The 20,421-nt window shown below is 41.4% G+C and overlaps 1 protein-coding gene across 1 annotated transcript; it reads right to left on the reverse strand.

Moving 5' to 3' along the window:
* Positions 1–886: 886 nt before the first annotated feature.
* On the reverse strand, positions 887–18,541 carry PHAX (phosphorylated adaptor for RNA export). The gene is made up of 5 exons (XM_054032988.1): positions 18,363–18,541; positions 16,065–16,672; positions 13,267–13,387; positions 3,907–3,990; positions 887–2,998 (listed from the first exon to the last, which is right to left on the reverse strand). The coding sequence occupies exons 1-5, from the start codon at positions 18,465–18,467 to the stop codon at positions 2,729–2,731; spliced, it is 1,188 nt and encodes a 395-aa protein (XP_053888963.1). The 5' UTR covers positions 18,468–18,541; the 3' UTR covers positions 887–2,728.
* Positions 18,542–20,421: the final 1,880 nt, after the last annotated feature.

A 20,421-nucleotide genomic window follows, 5' to 3' on the forward strand; every position in this document is an offset into this window, starting at 1 on the left:
GAGAAGGGGCAAGATACCCCCCCCCCCCCGTCACCAGAGGGGAACCACAGACCCTTCCTGCTGCAGATGTGACTGTGGCAGAGGCGAGAGGGGGGCGCTGAGCACAAGTAAGGGAGAATGTGCTCAACCACCAGCACTGGAGAAAGGTTGACCCTCCACCCTTAAATTCATTCCCAGTACCTAATGGGACGCCTAAGTAGTCCCTTAACTAGTACGTTTCCCAGAACAGTTGGCAGGCAGAAGGGACCCTTGTGAGCTAAGGGTTAAAGGGAGATACAAACAGGGAAGAATGTGCATGGAAAGGGTTAAAGTGATTAACCCCATTTTTGGCTCATTGCTATGAGGGAACTTGTGCTCAGTGTCATCACCATAGTGCCAAAGATACTGGTTCTCTGAAGTGGCATGGGCACAGTACTTGATATGTCCCATCTCTGAGCCTTGGACGTAGGTTGACCAGACAGCAAGTGTGAAAAATTGGGACCGGGGGTGGGGTAATAGGAGCCTATATAAGAAAAAGACCCAAAAATCAGGATTGTCCCTATAAAATCAGGACATCTGGTCACCCTACTCACAAGTCTAGGCTTGGCCATTCATAGCCCCCGTCTGGGCTTGCTGCCTCACTTCTGAAAGTAAAAAAATTGCTTGAGCCCCTACACCGCTTTCTTTACAAATTAAGCTTTGTCTGAGCACAAATTGATAGGTAATAAATATTAGTTTAAAGCTACAGTAGGGAAGATAGCTCATCCCCATATTAATACCTGGTCCAGGTGTTTTTTTCAGTAGTAAAAAAAATTGCATTCTAATCTGTTTGTACATATGGTCATATTGCTTTGTGCACAGTTAATATCTCAAAAAAATTAAGAAACCTCACCAGAAGCACCAAAAACAATTTTAAAGCTGTAATCTTTATTTTTTGCACTCTACAGCCATAAACTGAGCCAAATATGGGAAATTTCACCACTCTTCTCCTAGGTAGATCTCACAAATGCAGTGTCTTTATGCTATTTGCTATAGGTCAGGCTAATGTTTTTCTAAGTGATTTTAAAAGTACTCAATTCATCTTTTTCCTACTTCACTATTATGGTTGGTAAAAGTTCATATAATTTTGGGTATGGTATACAGCCACTAAACTCACTTTTTGCTAATATGGGATCTATAAATCTAAACAGAAAAGTGTGGCAACAGAGAACAGAAGCCCTGAGGATGCTAAATTTCTCATTCTTTTAAAAATTAAATAATTGAGAACAGCCACACCTTTTCAGTAGATACAAAATACTGTCACAAATCACTACTGTTGGAGGATGATCAACTTTATGGATACTCTTCCTATAGATTTTTTTCCTAAGCTTCAGATATTTTGGAATGTGTTGAATTTCACCATATTAAACAGAATTGCACATGGATGCTACTGTATATTGTTTTTCTATTGCTCTTGTATTGTCCTGAAATTAATGGAAGTTTTGGATGGGCAAAAGTTACAGGATTAGGCTTTTTGTTTTGGAAACATTTTAAACTGAAAACTAATGTGTTCCATTCATAGAACACTCAACTCTAAGTAACATTAAGATGTCAGATGTTTGTGCTGCATGAACAATCTAGCACACACAAGTTCTTCTGCTATATCCCAAAGAGAATGCTCAGCACTTATATCAAGTACCATCTTCAAAGTGCTTTACCAGCATTAACTAAGTAGCCCTCACAACTCCTTTGTGAGCTTGGTAGGTATTATCCCCATTTAGAAATGGGAAAAAAAATGAAACAGAAGGCAAGGTGACAGATGGGATTAGAACTCAAATTCCTGACACACTCCTGTGCTCAAATCTCTGTACACATTCTCTGAATATTGTAAAGGTAGAAATCATGCAAAAAACTCAACCTAACACTTTTGTTTCTGCATGCATACAGAATATGGAGCAGACAAATCCTTTAAGGGAATCTCAAATTAGCATCTGACCTATTCAGCAAAAAGATCAGTCATGATCAATAAAAGTTCAGAGCAATGGTTTGAATTACTTATGTCCAATATTGCAAAATTGTATACAAAAAAGATAGCTAGTTCAGTTCATCATCATAAGAAATGGGAGGGACCAGAGCCTTTTATAAAGTTATGCCTAATGTACTATCCACCATTGATTAGTTTGAGAAAATAGGTTGTTACCCAAGAGACTGAAGACCGCAGTAACCTAGTTGCCTTTGAGCAAACCCACCAGAGAAGGTTTTACAGGACTTTTAGTCCTATAAAAAAGTAATATTTCTCAGTATTTTGCCATATTAAAAATATAGGACCTTTAATACGAATATGTATTTTATATTAGCAAAATGCTTTTCCCCACCCATTAGACTTAGGAGCAGCGCCTGCTTGAGTATGACTTTTTAGCTTTGACAGATGAATTATGTTTTTTTGTTTAAACACTAGCCCTGAGTTTATTCCCAAATTTGCCAACTAAGCGAAAATCATCAGCAACAGATTTTATAAGACAGAGAATTATCTAAAACATTTTAACATCTTCTGAAGGACACAATGACCAGACTGATAAAATAGGACAGGTAACATCTCTACCAAGCACTTACATTTAGCTAAATTATATCAAGTCCTCTCCAAAATACAAGTGTTTCCAATCATATTTACTTGTGCAATTTATTAAAACAAGTACACAGAAGTATAATATAAAAGGCTGATTTAATATGTCAGAGATTTAGTTCTTCTACGTATCCAGTCCATTAATGACTAAAAGATCTCCAGATCATGAGCATTATCAATTTCAATGGCATCCTCCGGATCCAGCTTTGTTTCACCATGTCCTTCCTGTAAATCATCCAAAGAAGCCAGGGCCTCATTTGTGTCACTAGCAAAAGTTTCTCGAGATGCATCATCATACTCTTGAAGGTTGAGCCCTTTAATAGCTTGTTTCATCTTCTTTCCTAGAACCTGTATTCTCCTCTTCTTAGCAGCTTTTTTGTTTTCATACTCCTTCTGGTTTTCAACATAGAAGATTTCCTTGAAGAAGAAAATATTTATTTAATATGCTGATTATGCAAGTGTTTGCCTTATAATTGCTAAGGAAAAAAAAAAAACAAAAAACAAGTGAAAGCCCTACACGTACCTAGCCATTAATATTATTGGCTTTAATCTTTAAAATAATAAGACTGCCACTAATCCAGAAAGGGTTGAGCAGCTAGCAGGCTAAGTGACCCAAATTCAATCTTTAAAGACATATTAGAAAAGTATAGAAATGGTAACTGAGCTATTTATAAGGAATAGCCCAACTATTGTAGGTGGGGGTCCATGGCATTGCCACCCTTCTGTGCTGCTGCTGGCAGTGGCAGCAGCACTGCCTTCAGAGCTGGGTGGTTGGAGAGCAGTGGCTGCTGACCAGGTGCCCAGCTCTGAAGGCAGTGCCGCTGCCAGCATCAGTGCACAAGTGTGGTATGGTATGGGGCACGAGGATCGCTTTTTTGGAAGGGGGGCAGATTGTCACAGCCTGTAATATTTTCAAAAGGGGTCCCAGCAAAAAAACTTCGAGAACCTCGGGGCCACTTACAAATGTAACAGTAGTACACTACAGTATTTTGGTACATATACTGTATGAACACATCTGCAAAACTTGCTATTTATGCCATGACCAACCCACAAAAAATGTGCAATTTCTCTGCAATTTAAATAGATCCCTAGTCATTACACATACACACTGTAAGCAGCTGAATCAAGGAGACTGGCATTCCCCAACTTTTGGGGCCTTGTCTTTTTAACATTTTTGTGTGTGTGCAGTTACAGATTGTCACAATGAACATTTTCATATTAGTTTAACCCTCCTCCCTTTAAAAAAATCACTCAAAATTATTAGTTCTTCAAAGAAGGATTTTAATTTACTTTAGTCATAATAATTTACAATCTAACATGTTTACCTTGATTTGCTCTCCAGTAATGCTAGGTGTATTCTTCAGCAGATTTAAATAAACTCCTCCTGGCGTTCTTCTTCTGCTACCATTCTGCATAAGGGAAAAATAAATTATTCATAATGGCAAGTCTAAAACAGATTCAAAATAATTGTCATTTAAGAAATCTAAAATTCCCCTTAATTTTTATTTGAGCAACTCTTTTCTTTACAAAATATAAATAATAAAAATACTATTGTGGTAGTGCCAAGGAGCCCCCGTTAAGTACTATGACCCTACAAGCTAGGTGCTGTACTGAGGTAGCATCCAGAGACGCAGGCCCAACTGTGCTAGGTGCTGCACAAGCATATTACAAAAACAGTTCCAACCCTGAAGAGGGTTTTTTTTGAGCTTCATCTACCAAAAGTGGCCAATGGACCTATAGGACACTGTATAATTGGATAGGTGAGTTAGAGATTTTTTTTAAAAAATCTCATTTAAAGCTTTAAGCACCAGTCAAGAGGCAAGAATTGGTATATCAGATCACACCAGCTATCAATTCACCTATTCAGGTATTATGATTATTATTAATTTGTATTACCGTAGCATCTAGCTGTCGCAATCATGAACCAGACCCCAATGTGCTTGGTGCTGTACAAACACAGGAGAGAAAAAAATTCCTTCCCCAAAGTGCTTGCAATCTAAACATAAGACACAAGACAACTGATAAAAACAATGAGGAGTCCTTGTGGCACCTTAGAGACTAACAAATTTATTTGGACATAAGCTTTCACGGGCTAGAACCCACTTCATCAGATGCATGGAGTGGAAAATACAGGAGCAGGTATAAATGCACGAAAGGATGGGAGTTGTCTTACCAAGTGTAAGGTCAGTCTAACCAGACAATTCAATTAACAGCAGGATACCAAGGGAGGAAAAATAACTTTTGAAGTGGTAATGAGAGTGGCCCATTTCAGACAGTTGACAAGAAGGTGTGAGTAACAGTAAGGGGGAAATTAGGTTTAGGTTTTGTAATGACCCAACCGCTCCCAGTCTGATGCATACAGACAGGGGAGTACAAGGAAACAATGAAACAATATTTGGAAGCATGATAGGCAGTGGCCTCAGTACACCAGCAACTTAGCCATTGCCGAGTTTTTTGTAGGCCCCAGAGCAAAGGAGAGTTTTAAGATGGATAATGAGTTAGTTTTGCAGATGTTTTCAGGGAGCTTCTCCAAGTGTGAGGGGCAGCCTGGGAAAAAGCATGAAGATGCTTGTTTGAAAATTTAACAAGTAGGTGATGGAGGATGGCATCATGGGCCTAATAGAGGTGGGAGATGACTTTTCGATAATGAATGAAGGATGGTCCATAGTGTGGTAATCATATTTCATGGGTGGGTGTTAAATGTCAAACTATTCATATAAGTCTGTGAGGTGGAGAGGAGGGAGCAGCAGGCAGTTCTTATATGATAATTTAACTCATAGGATTCTAAGTTCTGTCATAACTACTTATATTTTTCAAAGACAACAACAGTTTAAGGCCTGGTCCCCACTAACCCCCCACTTCGGACTAAGGTACGCAAATTCAGCTACGTTAATTCAGCTACGTTAATAACGTAGTACCTTAGTCCGAACTTACCGCGGGTCCAGATGCGGCAGGGAGGCTCCCCCGTCGATGCCGCGTACTCCTCTCGCCGAGCTGGAGTACCGGCGTCGACGGCGAGCACTTCCGGGATCGATTTATCGCGTCTTAACCAGACACGATAAATCGATCCCAGAACATCGATTGCCTGCGGCCGGACCCTCCGGTAAGTGAAGACTTACCCTAAGAAATTAGATATTCAGATCCTTTCAATGTGAGCAGTTACTTCATCACATTACTATCTAAAATCTCACTTATTAGGTCCTGTAGTGTCCTTTTACTTAACAACTCAAATACTTAATTTTAGCTGAGTTAGCATTTTTGTCTCAAGAGGTATGATAGATGTTAAAAACACTTCTGAAACCTCCCTCCCTGCACAGTAGTTCTGTGCTCCAGTTGAGTTCAGTGCAGGGCTGTCCCTAGCCATTTGGGTGCCCTACGCAGCCCCCCTGCGGGTCTGGGAGGCAGGAGCTGTGGGGGGACACTTTTGGGGGCTCCACAGGCCCAGCGTGGCCCGGGGAATTAGCAGAGGGCCGGGAGCAGCCCGCTACGCTTCCCTCGCTCCGACCCAAACGGTGTTGCTCGGGGGAAGGGATCCCCCACTCACTGGCAGCAGCGGCAGCGAGTCCTTTCTCCAATCTGAGTGACATGGCTAGGGCTGGGGCAAGGGAAGCGAGCGGGCTGGGGCCCCGGACAATTCCCTCTGCCCTGCCTCTTACCCTTCCCCCCTGCTCCGCCCCCATTCCACCTCTTCCCCCAGTGACCCCGCATTCAGCGGCGGCGGGACGTGGAGTGCTGCAGCTGGCGGCTGGTGGAGTAGAGCAGGCTGGGGCCGGGTTACTCCACTTCCCGATGCTGCTGGTGACTGCGGGGTCACTGGAGGAAGAGGTGGAATGGGGGCGGGCCGGGGGCAGAGCAGGGGGGAAGGGTAAGAGGCAGGGCGGAGGGAGTTGTCCGGGGACCCACACCCCCCTAGGGACGGCCCTGCCCCTTGCAGGGCAGGCTGGCCGAGGGATAGGGCTGGTGCTGCTGCGTATGCAGCACGCAGTTGCCTAGGGCACCATGAAATTTTGGGCAATTTGATGCCCCAAATTTCATGGTGCCCTACGCAGCTGCGTATGCCTAAGGATGGCCCTGGTTCAGTAGTTGATGTAACATTAACAGCGGCCTGTAGCAATGGTGTCATATTAAAGCATGAATGGAGCCAAACATTAAGAGACCTGAAAATGATGGACATTTAATATATTGCTAACAATAATAGAATAAATCTTTCCTTTATACCAAGGGTCAGCAACATTCAGCATGCGGCTCACCAGGGTAAGCACCCTAGCAGGCCGGGCCAGTTTATTTACCTGCTGACGTGGCAAGTTCGGCCAATTGCGGCCCCACTGGCCGCGGTTCGCCGTCCCGGGCCAATGGGGGCGGCAAGAAGCCGCGGGAAGCGGCGCAGGTGAGCGATGTGCTGGCCGCGGCTTCTCGCCCCCCTCATTGGCCCGGGACGGCGAACCGCAGCCAGTGGCGGCTGCGATCGGCCGAACCTGCCGCGTCAGCAGGTAAATAAAATTGGCCCGGCCTGCCAGGGTGCTTATCCTGGCGAGCCGCGTGCCGAACGTTGCCAACCCCTGCTTTATACTGTTCAAACACCTAAATACTACATCATTAAAGAGGCCAATTTAAAAAAAAAAAATCAACAGGAACAACCCAAATGTCAATACTAATACTGAAATTTGGTTTTAGTGCATTTACCTTTAATCATTTTAAGAAAAATAACTACATACACAATATACACTTATCACTCTGTGCATAAAAGCCTAACATAGAAACTAACAGCAACTACGAGATGTTCTTTAGGTGTTGCCAAAAATACTTCTGTGGCACATGCACAAAATAATTCATTGTCTGAAGAGTATGAGGGGTAAGTATTGTTAGGAGTTACATCCTTTCTTTTCATTTGAGCTGGCACATGCATTAAACCTTTAAGGTAGCATCTCTTCCTAAGAGAAGTCTAGTTCATTAGCTGGAATCTTCAGATACAAATGGATTACGTCTCATTATCAAGAATGGTTGCTGGAAATATATGATTAAAGTAACTTATGCATATTTTATGCTCTTCCCAAAGCTCAGTTGTTTTACAAACTTTAATAGCCCCCAACCAATAAGAAAGCCTATACTTAGCAGGGTCTCTACCCAACAAATCAGTCATCTGTGACTCCTCTCATCACAGGCATGCAAACAAGCTGCAAGTCTGTAGCTGCTATGGGACTGTAAAGTGAAATTTACAAGATTCCTTCCCTTTACTACAAAAATGTAGGCAGCAAAGCAGGGAAGAATTACTGAAACTACATTCAGAAATTTGTACTTGGGAGTAAGCTTAAGTCATATGTTGAGCCTATCATCTTGACATCTAGTTTTATGCTGATTAAACGTTTATGTAGGCCAGTGCTATCTAACACCAAACCTGCTTAATGTATTTACATGGCCTATGTAGTAGACTCAGATACTGCAGAATCTAATACTCCTGTGGGAAGTCTGTGCCACTGCACACACACAGAATTCATGTCCAGTGCAGAATCCCCTCCCTCCCCCGCAGAAAATACATTCTGCCCAAGAAATGCTGCAGTTCCACATTTTGCCCACCAGAGGCTGCTGTAGTGCCAAAACAGCAGGTGACTAGCAATAACAGCTAGTAGCCAGCAGCTTTCATCACAGCAGCCTGCCTGTGGAGCCAGGTTAGGAGGCAGAGTGGTGTACATGGGGCTGCTACGGGGGTCACAGATTAGGGTTCAGAAGGGCTAGTGGGAAGGGACAGAATGGGATGCAGGATCAGGAGCTAGTGGGGTGATGGCATTGAGCCAGAGGCTGAATGGGGAGCAGTGGGGGGCTTCAGAGCCACATGAGGTGCAGACACACAGGGACAGGGGCAAATATGCCTGGCTGAATAAGAGGCTCGGTCAGCCAGGGTCTACATGGGAGAGGCTCCCCAACTCCCTAATAATCCCTCCTCCCCCCAAAAAGTAACAGTTCCATACTACTCTCACCCACATTCAACAATCTTCCAGGTTCACACTCAGACTCCTTCCCTCTCCCTCAGCTCCTTCGTTAGCCCTGACTCCTCCAAGCCTTTGCACTGAGAGGTGCGGGAAACATGTTTCTCTATTATAGTTAAAATGAATTACTCAAAGTTCTGTTTTAATATGCCTATAAAGGAATCTATTTGTCAAAAAACACATTTCCTCAATTTTTTTTTGTCTGTATTGTTACAGTTATACTAGCTGAAAGGTATTTTGAAATAAATTACCAAAATAACTGAAACTGGCAAGATTATATTGTGTTATTTTGACAAATAAAATATGCAGATTTTTGCAGAATTTTAAAATATTGTGTGCAGAATTGTTAATTTTTTGGCACAGAATTCCCCCAGGAGTAATCTAAAGCTTTCATTATAAAAAGTTACTAGCCCTCATGTTTGTGAAGACAACATCCCAGTAGTGTCTTCCTGAGTCTGCTGACTGCCTGAAACTATAGCTCGGCGATGTGAACTCTCTCACCTCCAGGGTGGATAAAAATCAATTTTTTTTTTAAATAAAAGTGATGTTTTTTTATTTAAATTGTATTTTTTTGATAAAATGCTTTTTGAGAAAAAACCTATCTAAAAATAGTTTTGAGATACATTAGAGCTCAAAGATATCTCATCATGGAACAGGGATTATAAATTCTATTTCTATAGTGTGAGACAATATATTCATGTAATGTTTCAGGAAAGTTTTGTAAACAAGTTCCAATAGTTCATGGATTAGGGACCCAATCTTATGAGGCTCCAGGGGCTTCTGTATAGATTATTTAGGTTAATCTTTTTATCTACCAAACGGGGCTCAGTCTAGAAGATACCATCAGAGATGCTTAGTATTGCAGTTCTCAAACTGTGGATTTGTGTCTCCAGAGATAACACGCTTGTTAACAGCAAAAATGTTTTTAAAGAAATAAATAATAGACAGAGGTGAAAAATAATAGATCTCAACCCTATTGTCCCTCTGCAAATGTGTGTACACAGAGTCAATCCGTCACCTCTCTCTAAAAGTGCAAAGTTTCAAAAAGTTCAATGAATACAAGATTGTTGGGGCGGAATAGAGCTGGACAAGGAGAAATCTGGAGATAACTGTGATAAGGCAGTAGAAACAAAAGTGAAACAGTTTGAGCAGCATATTCCAGAAGTCTTGAGGTCTTTTTGAGTGTAGACTTCATTGATTTGAGATCTACCATCTCTCACTAGAAGGGAAAACCTATTATGGCAGCAGGCTGTAAAAGAGACCCAGTTTGGGAATATTTTAATGAAGTTCCTCTACCTGTGGGTAAGAAAGGCATGCGTGCAAAATGCAAACAGTGCAACAAAGAAATACAAGGCCTGGTTGCCCGAAAGAAACATCATCACGAGACGTGTTCCTTCTCAGGAGGAAGCTGCGTTGAAGATGATGAAAAGAACATATCTGAACATACAGAATCTTCAGGTTGGTAAACTTTTTTATTTCATACTTCTTTCTTAAGGACTGCCTGTCTTCCTTCTGAACCATTCTTCAATTCTCATGTTTGAGCAAAAAATATAGTTGTTACTCTATGCTATTATCGTTTTAGATGCAGTTGTGATAAAAAATAAATAGCTGAAATAGGCAGATCTTCCTTCTACAATTTCACCTTTAAAGTAGTACTGAGGGTCAGTGAATGCAATGAGCAATACTAAATGAGCAGTATGGTAATAATTATTAAATAACTGCATTGACTTATTTTGTTTAGGAGAATCCATCCTCAACATACAGGATTCTGAAGACTATCCACCTTCAAGATCACCATCATTTTCTACTGTTTCAAAATTATCTGCCAATGATAGTGTTTCAGTCACATCATGTATGTCACATAGCCACAGTATATCGCCTGTAGCAAAAAGGAAAAAAAAAGTCTCCGTCACCCAGAAACAATCACAGATAAGTTTGTGATAAGAACCAGCAGATTACAAAAAGAGGTAATTGATAAAAAAAATTGCCCAGTTTGTTTATGCAACAAACTCTCCTTTCTGTATGATTGAGAACCCATACTTCATTAACATGGTTCAGTCATTAAGACTAGGATATAGTCCACCCAACAGAGCAGATGTTGCAGGCAAATTGCTGAATAAAGTGTATGAAAGAGAAATTGAGCAGTGTGCAAAAGGTCTAGGGTGAAATTGTTAACCTGAATCTTGATGGGTGGAACAATGTCGACAATGATACAGTTGTATGTGCTTGTGTGACAACAGAAGAAGGGAATGTCTTCCTTACAGAAACAATTGATACATCAGGAAATTCACAAACAGCAGAATACTTACAAGGAGTAGCAGTAAAAGCTAGAACTGTGAAAAAAAATTTGAATGTCTAGTACGCAGCTTGGTCACAGACAATGCTGCAAATGTATCCAAGACGAGAAGAAATTATTTAGGAGTGAATAGAGCCCAAGCTAACAACATACAGTTGCAGTGCTCATTTGATGCACCTCCTAGCCAAAGACTTCAGTGTTCCAGAAATAAAGGCTAATGTTGTTAAAACTGCAAAATACTTCCGTAACATCCACTTTGTAGCAGCTGCTCTGAAAAAAGATGTGCGATGGAACTCAGTAGTGGACTGTTTTGAGCGCTATTATAAAGAACTGGCCTAATCTGATGACAGTGTGTGAACAAAATAGTGAAAAAATAGATAGTACTGTCAGCCAAAGTTCTCAACATTGGGCTTAAGAGAAATGTTGAACATATGCTGAATACCCTGAAGCCTATTTCTGTAGACTTCAACAAAATGCAGGGAAATAGCTATTTTATTGCTATTTTTATTGCTGACGCTGTTGAAATTTGGAAGGAACTGAGTGAGATCTTAAAAAGAGAAATAGGCAATGACAGTTAAATTACAAGCATTAAAAAAAACGAATGGGACAAGCATTATCTCCAGCTCATTTTCTTGCAAATATTCTCAATACTTAGTACCAGGGTCAAACCTTAACTGCTGAAGAAGAGTTGGCTATGACATGGACATCCAGCAATCATCCCTCCATAATGCCAACTATGAAACTTCAGAGCTAAGGGTGAACCATTCAAGAAATATATGTTTGCTGATGATGTTTTAAAGAAAGTCACACCAGTGAACTGGAGGAAGTCACTTAAGCACTTGAATTCAGAGACTGTTGAATTGATAATCTCGCTTTTAACGGCAGTAGCTTCTTCTGCTGGTATAGAAAGAATATTTTCTTCCTTTGAACTAATTCATTCCAAAATGAGAAATAGTTTAGGACCTGAAAAAGCAGGAAAGCTTGTTTTTCTTTTCCAGATTATGAACGAACAGGAAACTGAAGGTGAAGATGACTGAGTTAGCTGCAGAAGCCAATATTTTAAATTTCTCATGTTGACCTGGCTGACCTAGCCGATTTAATTTTTTAAAATATTTCATTTAACTATTTTAGTTAAAAACAATTTGAACAAAAACCTGATTTTAAAAAACTTGAATGTTAAAATTCAAAAATTCATATGCCTGTTTTGTTAAAATGTTATATGTTTGCTGTTGAAGAAAAAAAATCCAGAATACATAACGTTAATGTCTATCTGGTGATGTTCTCCTGCTAATACAGCATGGCAAGAAAATCCTCCAAATATTAATGATATTTATGAAATCATTGGGAGGTAAACTATCTGCTTCAATTACCCTTGGTAAATGAAGTAAACAAACGATCATTCATTTTCTGATATAGCTGTAAAAAGAATCTGAAAAGTTTTCAAAATAATAAACCCAAGATTGAGAGTTCAATTCTTGAGGGGGCCATTTAGGGATTTGGGGCAAAAATCTGTCTGGGGATTGATCTTGCTTTGAGCAGGGGTTTGGACTAGATCTCCTGAGGTCCCTTCCAACCCTGATATTCTAGGATTCTATGAAATCATTTAAAAAAAATGTAGTGTGTACCTTCTAAAAATGAAACTTACGTCTATCTCTGAGTTGTGAAGAATGTGTATTAAGGTTATATCAACCAACAAGAATGCACTTTTATGTAGAAATCCATGATTAAATCAAGTCTTCCTGACTAATGATTAAATCAATTCCACCCTGCTCACCTCCATTTATTTCAATGCAGTGTTCAGTCTAAAGCCTGATTACACTTCATATGTAGGCTTTGAAGGATTAGATTTTTATCTGTAAATGATGGAAACGTCTATTTCATTTTGCACGCATAAACCCACGAAAAAATATCTCCATTGATGATAACTGAAATTTACAGATAGGCAAAGAAAGAAAAATGTTGCTTGAGAACTTAGTAGTTTGATTTAAGGGTATTTACTTTGTACATCTTGAAATGTGATGTTGACAATTTGTGTTTTAACTGTTATAATGCTAATTTTTTTAACTCAATATCTAAATAATTATTGTCTGACATCTCCCCCACCTCCATGGTCTAACGCCTCCATAATTTCCCACAACTGAAAGAAAACCAAAAAAAAAAAAAGCCTAAAAATAAAGTCAAAATTATAAAAATAAAAACTGAATTTGCCAAGTCTATTTATATGTAAGCATGATCTATTTAAAGGTTTACTTTTGTTTTCATGGATCAAATGGAAAAGGGATGGGAATGACGGCCATGGTGAGGACTGAGAGTTAATGCAGGGAATTTGAGAAAATTTATTAGGCGTGAAAGCTCTGCAACAGTATTTAGTATGAAGATCGATTGCAAAAAATAGTTCTTCTTACCATTATGAAGAGTCCGCCATTTTGTTCCACTTCAGCTGTTTCCATAAGCAGTTCAATGGCTTTCTTATTTCCAATTATTTTCACTATTCGGGCTATCAAATCTTTCTTTGGTTCTCGAAGCCTAAAAAAGCAACCCGCCACCCCCAGTTAATAGGATTTCTCACCTGAGTAAAATTAAACATATGACTTCAATAGGACTACTCAAATGAGTAATGTTATAAATGCTACTGTTTGTAGGAGATAAGCATTAGTTACCCAAAACTAAAGATACATGTAGATTTTCTCTTTAAATATCTGTACTGTCAACTCAATTTTTTAAACTGATTTCAAAATATTGTACTTCTGATAGCTCAATCTTTAAATAACATGCCCTGTTTTGTTTTTAAATATCTTTAAATATTTTTGTAAGGCTTTATTTCCTCCCTACTGATGTTTGTAAGGTCTTTTCAGCAAGCATTTGCCCATGCACATGTAGTTGCAGCATCACAGCTTACTAACTATGCATGAAAAACCATGAAACTGACAGTACATGGAGTGCTGTCACATGAACAAAGTTCACATACGGTTATCTTAAATTCTTTGTAACTAAATAGATGCAGTTTTTAGACAAATATGATCAAAATGATGGTGTCCTTTCAAATCCAGTTTTCTTTTTAAGAGACAATGAAGTAGTTCAGGCCTATAGTTTATATTTTATTTTTTTAATTAAGGGTTTGTGTCGTCAGGCATGGTGGCGTGCCTGTAATCCCAGCTACTTGGGAGGCTGGCGGATAACTAGCATTTCTACACTGATTTGATTCAGAATGACAATTCCTACAAAGACAGGTATTAAACATGTAAATGAAGGAAAACAGTCTTTCAGCATATTTTAGTGTAACTTCACAAAATGTAATGACACAAATTGATATTACTCATAAAGCCATAAAATTCCAAACTGGGGACTCTACACATCTGTAGTTAACTAGAATTCATTTTACTGTACTATAATTTTTCAAAATTCAGAAGAACAGAAGATATTTAGTAAGAACAGGCAATGGGAATAATTAGTGTACATTTTTGGTTTTTGTTACTTTCCACAATGGTAAGTTTATGCAAACTATCTACTATTACACACCAAAACCTTAAAAGAATGTTGTTAAGTTAGCAAAGTCAAACACTCAAAAGTTAGGAAATGCCAGAATTAAGACTGTCTGTGCAATTTTGTATGCATAATACCGTTTTTAATTACATAATCACATACTACTTCTCCCCTCCCCCCCCCCAGGACACCTGCCTCATTCAGTGCACGGGATGGACAGTGCCCACTAAGGGAAAAATAGCATGTTGTCATGTAATTAAAGACTGTATTATGATGCATACATAGAATGGGGCCTGAAATAAAGTTGCACAAGTAACCGTGGTATTGGCATTGACACTATTTTCTGAGTGCATGAATTAACAAATTTAATATTCTTCTAACAGTTTTTGTGTAATTGCCTAGGTTTTAAAAAAGGCAAACTGAAAAAAAAAACAGAAATTCCACCATATGGCATTATATTGACACCCACAATGTTCATCAGCAGTGTCCACAGCACAGACCTCTGCCACTTGAGTTAAGGGAGTAACAGAGCAGTAACAGCTTGTCCCCTATGCTTGACCCCTTCCACTCTGTCCCAATCCTGTCTTTTCCCCATCCCTTGCGCCTCACCACAGTTCGATTTTCTTCACCAAGCCAGTTACAGTCTTTACTCATCAGGTTTCTCATCCCAGTCTGAGTTCCCTCCTCTTGGCATCCTCATTTGATTTTTCTCTTTTGCCACCCTGACCTCCAGCTGCCCTCACATTGCCACCCACCAAGGCTTCTCACCAGAGGTATCTCCCCTCTGTCCCCCCACAAGAGGTTCTCAGTCCCAGTCTCCCCCTACCATTATCTCTGGCTCCCAATCTCATTGCTCAGCCAGTCCTCACTAGCCTCCAGCCTCAGTTACATTCAAATCAGATGGCTTCCTCCTCCACGCTGCCTGGGACCAGCAGGTATTAATTCTTCAGAGCACAGGAGAGACAGGTTCCCAGCTCTCAGATCATATGTTGGACCTGGCATAGGCACAGCTCACAGAAGCCCAGAGTGGCAACCGCAGGAAAAGTCCTGCTCAATCCTGGGCTGGAGCATGCCCAGTGCAGACAGAATCTTTGAAGGCATTTAGCTACTAAAATTTAAGTCTGTACTGAGCATTTGTGAACTGCAATTTTTCAAAGAGTTGTAACTTAATCAAATTTGGGCAGGTTTTCCCAAGGATGGCAAAAGGCATATGTCTGAAACAAATGCCACTCCCCATGGCAAATGTCAAGTACCTGCTCTGAAGCATATGTGGGAGGAGGCACTAGAGCTTTTTAATTAAAAGGTTTCCACAATTTTTCAACATGGGCAAAAGGTATTTTTTCCCTAGCTTTATTCTCAGAAATGGCTGAACACTTTTGGCTGAAGTTTTCAAAAAAAATAAAAAAAAAAATTTAGCCTCAGGTTGACACCTTGCATGGAAAATTCAAGCTGAACTGTTTATTACTTTGACAAATTTTAACCAACTGAAAACAGGGTCTTATAATGGGAAGTGTTGGGCAACCTTACTAAAAAGTGGTGCTACCAGCCCCACCAATAATACTGCATTTAGGTTTCAGGATTCTGGGAACCTGAACAAGCCATTCAAACCCTTATCTCATAATTTAACATGGCCACCTAAAACAGTCAAAAGAACACAGTCTTATTCTTCCCTTCAGTAACTTTCACATAACCTAATGGATTAAGAAACATAAGATCTCACCGATAAGAAATTTCATCTGCCACTTTTTCCTCAGAATCTTCTTCAGTAATCTCATACATCCCTTTATAATTCATTTCTAGTCTTTCACCCAGTCTGTCCTTGACAGGCCGTTTCCGTTTGAGAAGTCCTTGTCCATTTTCTTCCTCCTTTGACACTGGTTTTTTGTCATCCTGCATGTATTCATCTAGCTCTTTATTTAATATCTCCACATCTTGGTCAGTTTCTTTCATCAGCTTTTTAGCCAATAAGTAATTGTAAGTCTCAGACTGCCTACTCTTGTCAATATTACCCTCCATTCCTAAAATTCCAAGTTCAGTAGCCACTGCATCCTGATTTTGTTCCTGAAGCACTGCACCCCAAATATTGTTGATCTTCTTACCCCCGAGGACAGTTTGCTTCTGGCCAAACTGAAAAGGCTCTGGTTTAACAGGAGGGAGGTTAAAACATTTTTGTCGTTTCCGTTTCCACACAGAAGCGTCATCATCTGAATCAGAGAAGCTCTCATCACTTGAGTCCACACCATTGGTTGTTCGATAAGGAACACTTGGTGCACAGGGTGAAATGGTGCTCTGGAAAGGTTTGGTTGAACTGTTGCCATCATGTGGTTTCTGAAATGGCAAAGTCATTTTGTATTAATTCAATTAGTATTTTTAAAAAGGAAAGCTACCTTGATGATTTGATTACAATTAGACTCACTAATAGACTAATTTACTCTGATTCATATGTGAGAATAATTTTAAAACAAACTAGACTAGATATACTTTATTTTTAACTAGAACTTTCATCAAAGGACTTCAAAGCACCCTACTGACACCAAGTCTCATTCAGAATACCCATTGATGATTCTCCATTTCAGATGGGTAAACTGAGATGTTCAAGGTTACACAAGATATCTGTAAAGAATAGATAATATAACCTAGTTCTTGCTCCTAGTTACAGACAAACCACAAGACATACTGTTGCTAACATTGTAAACTTAGCATTCTTTACCGATAATTCCAGTTCTTTCAAAAATGAAAACAAGAGCTCCTAAAAAAACAAGATAATTTTAAAAATAATATTTTGTCCCCTCAATTTTAGATGACTACATTCCTCTCTTTAACCCACACACTCTTCCAGTAACCTGATGGCATTCCTGAATTATTTTCTGGCATAAAGCAACAGAAGTGAAGACTCTTCAGCTTGTCTTACCACTGTATGAAATATATAACTGCTTTTGGAAAAACATGGCGAGCATAGCTCTATGCATTAAAAATGCATCTGTAGTTTACATGCTCCTTTCCTGGTGCACATCTCAAGACTATATTATCTTATTCAGTGCTTTTCTGCACTCCTACCACCATATATTTCTCATATGATTGGATAATATACACATGAAAATCAGTATTTACTAAAAAAAAGTTTGAAAACCAATTAAGTGCAGTCTCTTCAGCAGGTAAAGGCTTAATTAAACACAAAAGAGACATAGCTTTAAATTCAGAAAGAAGTAATTACTGTCATGACATGTCCTTTTGAAACGTTTTCAGTTGCTGTTCGGTTTCTGAAACCACAGGAGACAATCACTTGATCATTACCTGTTAGGTTCACTCCTTCTGGGGCACCTGGCATTGGCCACTGTCAGTAGACAGGATACTGGGCTGGATGGATCTTTGGTCTGACCCAGTACGGCCATTCTTATGTACAACACAACTAACCATTAAAAACCAACAACCCGTGCGCTGGAAGACGGGGGTAGAGGAAAAGCAATTAGACAAACGGGTGGGGTTACTCATGTTTCACGGGACAACAGTACCTACCTATCTGATAAAAAACACTAACTAGGCTCATTCAATGTCTCTTCCGAAGAGAAACACCCAGCAATACCTAACAACAAATCCCACTGCTCATCTCCCAACCTCCTCCCCACAACAAAGCACAGCAACAACAGCTTCCCCCTCCCCCCCAATCCCCCCAGCCAGAGACACAGGCTCAGTATGCAACACACCAGCGCCGCACTGGAGATGTGCCGGGGGCTGGGAGGGTGAGGGGAGACGGTTTCTCAAGGGGGCTGTTCCCAACCCATCTCTCCAGGCCTCATCCCGGCAGCATCTCAGCGCCGTTCCGGCAGGCCAGGGGCCAGGCACGGGGCATTTCCTCGGGGCGACGCGTTCTCTCGGGCTCCCCCAGCGCTGCGCGGGAGTCTCCCGCCCTAAGGCCCGGCCTAAGGCAGCAGCAGTGGCGGGAAGCCGGGGCTGGGTCAGGAGCCGCGGCGGGGTCCCTGCTACGGAGGCGGCCGAGCCCCCGGGGGCCTCCCCTCACCTGCGCGGGGCCCCTGGCCGAGACACTGGCCGGCATGTCGGAGTCCGAGTCCGAGATCTCCCCGTCCTCCGCATCCTGCTCCATCCGCCGCGCCTCCAGCGCCATCTTCCCCGAGACCGCGGGAGCACCACTGAGCGCAGGGAGCAGGGCGGGGCGAGGCAGGGGGCCAGGGACTGCCAGCGCTTCCGCCCGCAGGGGAGAGGAGGAAGCAAATGGCGCCACCTACTTCGCCCATGCAAGGAGCATCCGCAGGGCCTACATGCCCCAATGTACCTTGCGCTGGGCGGGCGGGCGCGCCGCAGGGCATGCCGGGACCTGTAGTCTTTGTCGGAAATCCCCAGGGAAGGCTTAGTTGGGGCTGTTCCAAGGGAAAAAGAATCCCAGGCACGTTGTCCGGGCATCACCTTGCCACATCCTACATCATCGGCCACCACGTCAGGTCTCTGCACGGGCAACGTCATCCCACTGCTTTGCTAGAGCATGTCACCCTGTCACTGCTGTTATGGGAGCTTGATAGAAAAGATCCCTGTGGCTCTCTCTGAGCAGGGCCTCCCAGAGGATTCAGGGGGCCTAGGGCAAAGCAATTTTGGGGGCCCCTTCCATAAAAAAAAGTTGCAATACTGTAGAATACTATATTCTCGCGGGGGCCCCTGCGGCCCCACTTCCCCCCCCCCCAGTTCCCCCCGGCAGCCCTGGGAAAAATAAACATTTAAAAACCTTCCGCATCTCGGCACAAACCCAGTTTTGAGAAAACTTCTTTTCAAGTCACCTTTATCACTGGTTCTCAGCACCAGCTAGTGCTAAAAGGCACTAAAGCTCATTAAAAGGGTTGGACAAATATTTTCCGTCAAAATCTTTTTTTGGGTCAAAAACTAGGGGTTTTTAAAAAGCAGAAAAAATCACGGACAATGTCTGCTTTCCTTCAAAATTTATTGTGGTTTTTTTAATTGAAAAGCTGAAATTAGTCTGCCAAAACCTGAACATGGTTTGGGGGTTCAGAAGTGTGTGGCGAAATATTTGCTGCTTGCTGTGTTTGATTGTTTAAAGAAACAATAAACAAATTCTGCTTAAAAAAAATCCAAAACTTTTGAACCACTTCAGCTTGTGACAAATGCCTGAGCCCATCCAGTCAGAGATTTTTCCAGGTTTCCGATACTCATATCTGTCTCCATAACTTTGGGTTCACTTAAGTTAGAACATAAGAATGGCCATACTGGGTCAGACCAAAGGTCCATCCAGCCCAGTATCCTGCCTACCAACAGTGGCCAACGCCAAGTGCCCTAGAGGGAGTGAACCTAAAGGGCAATGATCAAGTGATCTCTCGCCTGCCGTCCATCTCCACTCTCTGACAAACAGAGGCTAGGGACACAATTCCTTACCCATCCTCGCTAATAGCCATTAATGGACTTAACCTCCATGAATTTATCTGTTTCCTAGCGACTGGCTCCATGGGGTCCCTCACAAACTGGAGACGGTTACTGTGGGTTTGTCTTTAGTATAGCTTATGTACATACTCCACGAACTGAGCATTTGAGCTTGTTCCAGAATCTGGAATGAGCCTACGTTGTGAAAACTGAAATGCTCAAAATAGCATATGCATGTGAATGGACACAGGGTGCTAAAATTAAATTAACCCAGGGGTTCTCAAATTGAGGGTCGGGACCCCTCAGGGGGTCACGAGGTTATTACTGGGGGTCGCGAGCTGTCAGCCTCCACCTCAAATCTCGCTTTGCCTCCAGCATTTATAGTAGTGTTAAATATATAAAGAAGTGTTTTTAATTTTTAAGGGGTGTCGCACTCAGTGGTTTGCTATGTGAAAGGGGTCACCAGTACAAAAGTTTGAGAACCACTGAATTAACCCCTCTGGAGCCTCGGGGGGGGGGGGGGGGGGTTTCCTTTGGTAGGGTTGGGAAGGAGGTAGGTGGTGTATGATATTGCTCTTCTCATGTGATCCCTCCCCCATGGCTCTCTTGGCTCTATCACTGTTAATCTAAAGTGGCTAATTTTAAATGAAGCTACCCTCCCCTGACATGAATCTCCCTATGGCACTGAAATTAAA

This window comes from Malaclemys terrapin, chromosome 6 (genome assembly GCF_027887155.1).
Source record: "Malaclemys terrapin pileata isolate rMalTer1 chromosome 6, rMalTer1.hap1, whole genome shotgun sequence".
Lineage (NCBI taxonomy): Eukaryota > Metazoa > Chordata > Testudines > Emydidae > Malaclemys > Malaclemys terrapin.

Coding starts and splice junctions, on each gene's coding strand:
- PHAX (XM_054032988.1), bottom strand. CDS start 18,467: ATGGCGCTGGAGGCGCGGCGGATGGAGCAGGATGCGGAGGACGGGGAG. Junction 13,388..16,064: donor GCAGATGAAATTTCTTATCG/GTGAGATCTTAT, acceptor TTGCTTTTTTAG/GCTTCGAGAACCAAAGAAAG. Junction 3,991..13,266: donor ATGGCGGACTCTTCATAATG/GTAAGAAGAACT, acceptor TCCCTTATGCAG/AATGGTAGCAGAAGAAGAAC.